Source organism: Petaurus breviceps, unplaced genomic scaffold, assembly GCF_028583685.1.
Source record: "Petaurus breviceps papuanus isolate PSGF00001 unplaced genomic scaffold, PetGlider_PUasm1.0 90845, whole genome shotgun sequence".
NCBI classification, from domain to species: domain Eukaryota; kingdom Metazoa; phylum Chordata; class Mammalia; order Diprotodontia; family Petauridae; genus Petaurus; species Petaurus breviceps.
Window position 1 is genome coordinate 26,540,107 of NW_027187359.1, and position 6,554 is coordinate 26,546,660.

Consider the following 6,554-nt stretch of genomic DNA (forward strand, 5'->3'; position numbering starts at 1 on the left):
ATTCATTCTCATTCCTTTCATCATATAAGATTAGCAGTTGAAGGACAGCAGATCTTTTAAATCAGATAAAGTCTAGAACTGTTCTAAACCAGAAATTCTCAATTCAATCCTAACTTTAGACTTGAATTCCCTGCGGGCCCGAGGCAAATCATTTAACATCTCTTCTCTCCCGCTCCCCTCCAGTAATGGATAAATACTTCTGTCTCAGGGATGTTGAAAGGATTAATTATTTAGTCTCTAAAGAACTTTGAAGATGAAAAGTACATTAAAAGTGCTTCTTAATGACATTATTGCTTAGGAAAAAAAACTACCACTTTATGCCAACCACATCCCAAATTATATGGAGATATGTTAGTACATTACTACTTGAAAATTGTAGCTAAATTTCCCAAGGTATAAATGTTAAGAGTTTATTCACATGTGGATTTGGGAACTGTATTCAAAGTCATTCACCCGGAAAATATTACTTACTAGAAAAGAAGACCCATTCTCAAGAACCAGGTTTTGCAATTACACTTAATCAGACTAATTCCAGCCCTGCAGGGTGCAGCTGGATTCTCTCTGAAGCCATGCTAGGCGTGCAAGAAAACCCATTTATTACTCTTAGGGAGGAAACAGGCTTTTCACACCTTTGTAGACTGTTGATAAGTACTCTCTGTACTCCAGTATGAGGGTTTGAGAATTAGAGATCAGAGAATATTATTTTATCCCATCATATTTAGTAATTATAAGTAAGTATTAAGAGGCAGTGTGATAGAGCAGATGGTAACAACCTTGGAGATCAGGGTTTAGGTTCCACCCCTGGCACACAGTAGCTATATGACCTGGGCAAGTCACTGAACTTTTCAGTGCCTCAGGCAACTCCCTAAAACTATTAAGTATTAATTGCTCATCTGTATTCTTTAGCAGAGAGATTTCCTCTTGGGAATTCCCTAAACCAGTGAAATCACAGATCCAGGCCCCCAAAAAAGGAATTGGCCTCTTGAAAAGATAATATCTTTGCAGTGGAGGCAGAGGACCTGGGGAAATACTTGATCTAGTACTTATTTACTGTCTTTCTGGGCCTTAGTTTTAAAATGAAAGCTTCTTTGGGCCCAATGCAGTTTGCCCCATAAATCAATTTAATGAAAGGTGTCATTGTGCTTGATTATACAAAACTCTGATTTTTCTAGGAAGTGGAATTGAATAAATTTCTATAATTAGAGCACATTACAGTCAATAAAAATTTATCAGGTCCATGTTTTGTGCCAGGAATTGTGCTAAAACTGGGTATACAAATGAAAACTAATAGTCTGCCCTCAAGGAACTTAGAATCTTTTTGTTTGTTTTTGAGGGAGGTTAAGTGACAGTTTTGAGGGGTTTAGGGTCACTGTTGGGATCAATTTATTGTCTAATGGGAACAACACACTATAAGAAGCCGTAAAGGGAGTGGGAAGGGAAAAGGGCACGATAAAATAAGGTCCAAAGGTGTGCAGCCTGGTGAGAAATGAGTTTTAATATACCTATTCCTAAATGTAAAGGACTAGAGTATTTAGTAGGCAGATGATACTGAATTAGAAGATTTGTAAAACTTTAATGAAATTATAAGTTTACTCTGTAGGGACTTTGAAAAACCCAGTCATGAATTGAAAATGTTTAATCTAGAAAATGTGATACAAGTATACCAAAAATGAATTCAAAACATATTTCTTACAAGGAAGACACCGGAAAAGTAGTGAAAATACACTAATTCACTGGGAATATGTCAAATGATTGGTAAATGCTCAAGTTTTAATAGATACATTTTAACAATTTGTGCTAGTTATGTTGTTCTCTACATTCCAAATTGAAGTAAGGGTAATCAATTGAATAATGACTGAACCACAGTTTGTATTGTAGCTCCTTTGTTTCCTAGACCAGATTAGCTTAGTGTTTCTTTTGTAAGACATCAACGATTAATAAATACTTAATAAATACTATGTGGTCTTAACAGAAGACATAGAAGAGTAAGTACCACTGACCAACAAAGTAATTAAAAATTTAGGAATTACAGATCCATGGAAGAAATTTTGAAGTTAACTGAGCCCAGTGCATGTTTATACCCCTGGCAGCTGTAAACTGGGCCCTTATGACTTTATCTCTACCCGCCTGTCACAGTTCCCACTGCAATGGTTTCCAACCTTGTCTCTCCTCAGTTCCCTAACTCAGACCTTTACAACCTATGGGCTTGTGGCCCTTGGGCCATTTGCAGCCCACCAAGGTGGCCTTCTAAAAATGTAGAGGAAAACATCCTTTGTATGTAGAGGAAATGGCATGCTGCAAGCTGCCCAAGGGCAGTAAGCAGCCTTTGCAGGCCTGCCATAACTCTACCTTCTGCTAGCTGAGCAAAAGGCATTGACTCCTACTTTTTCAGAAAGCAGCCTGACATATGTTGCCTCACCTCTGTACTTGAAATTTCTCCCTTGGTCAATCTTCTCTAGGCTCCAGGATTAAGCTGGACTTAATCCTGATTGAGTCTGACTCTCCTCTAATCATGTCTTTGATTCTGTCTGTCATCCCCACTTCGTTTTGAATCTTCACTTTCACTTTATTGGCTCCCCACTCTACTGCTTACCAGTCTGTGTGGGTCTCCTCTGTCCTTAAAAAAGAAAGAAACTGTAGCCTCTTCCCTTTCCATGTTGATACTCCTCAAATTAGTTTAATTTTTCCCATCCCCATCACTGCTACTTTCTAAGAGAGAGTAGCCTATTCCTGCTAATTCCATTTCTTTATTACCCACTCGAATCTCTGGCTCCAGTTCTGTTAGCCTAGCATTTGGGTTTCTGCTCCCAATATGTAAATAAAGCTGCTCTCCTAAGGCATGACTAACCACTTCATTAACATATTTGAAGATCTTTTCTCAGTCCTTACCACTCTAAACTTCCAGTAGCACTTGATACTATTTTTCATGCCTTCTTTGTTGATATTTTCTCCTCTCTTGGTTTCCATCTTCTGGTTCTCCTTCTGCTGATGTGACCTGTTTCTATCTCATTTGCAAGTTTAGATTTCTTCCTCTTCCATAAATGTGGGTGCCTCCAGAGACTGTGTCCTTAACTTTTTTTTCCCATAGTTTATCCTTTGATGATCTCATTTGATCCTATGGTTTCAACTAATACTTTTATGTGTATGATTCTCAAATCTATATATCAATCCCTGATCTCTGTCTCCTCCTTTGATACTGCAAGTGAACCCGATATATCTTAAATTTCATTCATCATCTTTCTCCCCAAATCTCTCCTTCCTTATTTTCCTATTATGTTAATAGCTCTCCTTAGACACTTGAGTTCAAAATTTCAGTCATATTTAACTTGTCTTCTTCCCATTTGCCATGCATACAGTCAGTTGCCATGTTCTGTTGATTCTAGCTCTGAAATTCCTCTCATATCTTACCTGTTGTAATCTTAAGTCCACCTCCTTCATTCAGGAATTTATTGCCACTGGCCTAGACTGTTATAATTACTTTGCAACTGTTTTTCTTGTCTCCAGTTTTTCTCTTGTCTAATGCATCCCTTTGATTACTATCTGACTAGTCTTTGTACAGGTGTGATCGTACTACTTCCCTGTTCAGAAACTGTCAGTGACTCTTCATTGCCTAAGGACATACAAACTCACAGAGTTGTAGAAACTTAAGTTGGGAGGGCCTTTGGAAATCCCAACCTATATTAAGCAGAAATTCCTTCTGTAGCAAACGAGACTTACTATCCATCTTCTGCTTGATAACCTCCAATGATAGGGAACCCATCAACTTCCCCAGGCTTCTTCCTTCTTGAAAAGACCTAACTTTCTAAGGCTATCAGTTGCATAGAGGATGCATTGGTAGGAATTTCCTCTGAAATCACTTGTCTAATCTTTGCCCTTTTCTTTTCTTATCCTATCCTAATCATTAGGAGATACTTCCTTATATTAGGAAATAAAGCTTCCTCTTTGCAAATGTCCTTCCTAAAGTGTGACATTAGAGCTAACCACAGTCTTCCAGATTTAGTCTGACCAGGGCGCTGTAAAGCAGGATTGTTTCCTCCCTTCAGTGTGAACACTATATTCCCCCGGCTTTTTTGATTGACATGGCATATGGTAGCCACATTAAGTTTGCAGTCCCCTAAATTCCAAGATCATTTTTATATAAATTGTTGTTTAGTGACCTGTATTTGTTGTCTAGACTTGTATTTCTATAATTTATTTTATGAAACATTTTTAAGACTGCATTTTTTTTTCCTTTAAATTTCATCTTAGTATATGCGACCTGTTATTTTAGCCAGTTCAGGTCTTTTTAGATCCTTACTTTGTTGTTCAGCATGTTAGCTGTCCTTCCAAGAGATCTCTTTTAGGCATTCAAGGCCAAACATAGTTTGTCCCCAGCCTACATTTCCAGCTTTTTATCTTATTATTCCTTTCAAAAACTATAACTTCTAGCCAAATTACTAATGTTTCCTATTGTGCCCTCTGTTACTCTTTATCCATGTAGGCTATCACCCAGGAACACAGTGGATACCCTGTACATCTCTGCTTATTGAAACTTTTCTCATGTTCCAGTTCTCTAATAATAGGAGAAATACAAATTAAAACCATCTTGAGGTTTCACCTCAGATTCAGCAAATTGACAAAGATAAAAAAAGATGGGAATAGTCAATGTTGGAGGGATTGTGGTATAATAAGCACACTAGTACATTGTTGGTAGAGCTGTGGACAGCCATTTTGGAAGATAATTTGGAATTACTAATAAAGTAACTGAAATGTCCATACCTTTTGACCCAAAGATTTTCCTATTAGACTTAAAACCTAAGGAGGTTATTGATAAGGAGATAGTACCCATATACACCAAAGTATTTATCGTAGCTCTTTTTGTGATAGCAGAGAATTGGAAACCAAAGTAGATGCCCATTGATTGGGAACACAACAAATTGTGCTACATGACTGTAATGGAATATTTCAATGATATGAGAAAATGCCAAATATGGCCAATACAGAGAAACCTGGAAAGATTTACATGATCTTGATGCAAAATGAAGTAAGCAAAGCTTAAATTAAAACAGTATGCTCAATGATTACAACAATATAAATGGAAAGAACAGTTACAACAAAAAAACCAAAAGTGAATGTTGCAAAATTGAAAAGAGCAAGCGAGACTTGAAAGAAATATATGAGAAGACGTACCTACCCCTTTCCTTCTCAGAGGTGGGAGGTTTTAATATACTGCATGTGTTTTCAGATTTATTCATTGATTTTGCTGATTTTTTTTCTCTTTAAAAAATATCATTTATTATTTTAGATGACTGAGTGAAGACATGGAGAGGGACACTGGGAGAAGCTCTCACTATATAAAACAAAAGATATCAATGAAATTATTTTAAGAAATAAAAATTCTTTAAGACCCACTTCAGTTGACATTGTGATTTTCATGAAACCTTTTCTGCCTCCCTAGGTAGAAGTAACCCTCTGTCTTTTTCATCTTTTATATCATTCTCTTTGATGTGCTTATCACATTATTATTTTAGCTGTTGGTCTTTTGACTCTAGTGAATTTTTTGAGAGTGAGATTATATCATTTACTACCTTTATCTCATTACCAAGCATAGTACATTGAAGAGAAGAGACACTTAAGAAATTTTGAATTGAATGTCTAGAGTATGAATAATATCTGTATTTTCTCTGCTTACTGATTTTAATATATGGCGTATCCCCAAAGTGTCTTATAGCATTTAAAAAAAATTTTTTTTTTTTAAGCAATCGGGGTTAAGTAACTTGCTCAAGGTTATATGGCCACTTATTTCTGGGTGTGGTGCTAAGTATCTGAGCCCAGATTTGATCCCCAGGTCATCCCGACACTGGAGCTGGTGCTCTTACTCGCTGATCCACCTGGCTGCCCCTGTCTTACAACATTTTTAAGCATCAAAAATTTTAATAGCTTAAAACTACATTGAAACTTTTGGGATACCCTGAATATTATATGTGTTCATGACATGTATGGGTATTTTTTGAGGAGTGGGTTAGGAGAGCATTTGGGGTTAAGTGACTTGCCCAGGGTCACACAATTAGTCTCACATGTCTGACAGGATTTGAATTCAGGTCCTCCTGACTCCATGGTCAGTGCTTTATCCACAGCGCCACCTAGGTGCCCCTTGAATATTTGCTTCATTATATTTCATCCTGTTAAATAATAATTTATTTTCTTAATTTTTATTCATTCATTCATTTATTTTGCAGAAAACCCCTTGAAGATCGTTTGCAGTTTGAAGCAAAACTTGGGACTCTGAATGTATCGGATACAACTGTTGGCAGCAAACAGTTGACTTTCACATTAAAAAGGGTAAATTATTTTGACTTAATTTAAATAGACTTAAAAAAAAAAAGAAAGTAGTATAGAGAATGAACAGTTAGGGCTGTCATCTTTGTGTTTTAAAAGAACTAAAGGCATTGCAATTAGCTAGTACATCAGAATTCCTACTTGATTTTATGAGGTGATCTTAACTTTCACAAAAGATTGATCATGCCTCTAGGATCATTTGGTTTATTCTTTTTTTTTTTTTTTTTTTTTTTTTC

General features: G+C 36.5%; 1 protein-coding gene across 3 annotated transcripts in view; it reads left to right on the top strand.

The window, feature by feature from the left end:
- NOL10 (nucleolar protein 10) overlaps positions 1–6,554 on the top strand; it is a 123,845-nt gene that overhangs the window by 114,307 nt on the left and 2,984 nt on the right. For all 3 annotated transcript variants that reach the window (XM_069072265.1, XM_069072266.1, XM_069072267.1), the window contains one exon: positions 6,219–6,321. In XM_069072265.1, coding sequence (XP_068928366.1) covers positions 6,219–6,321 — 103 coding nt within the window. The remainder of the gene's footprint in view (positions 1–6,218; positions 6,322–6,554) is intronic.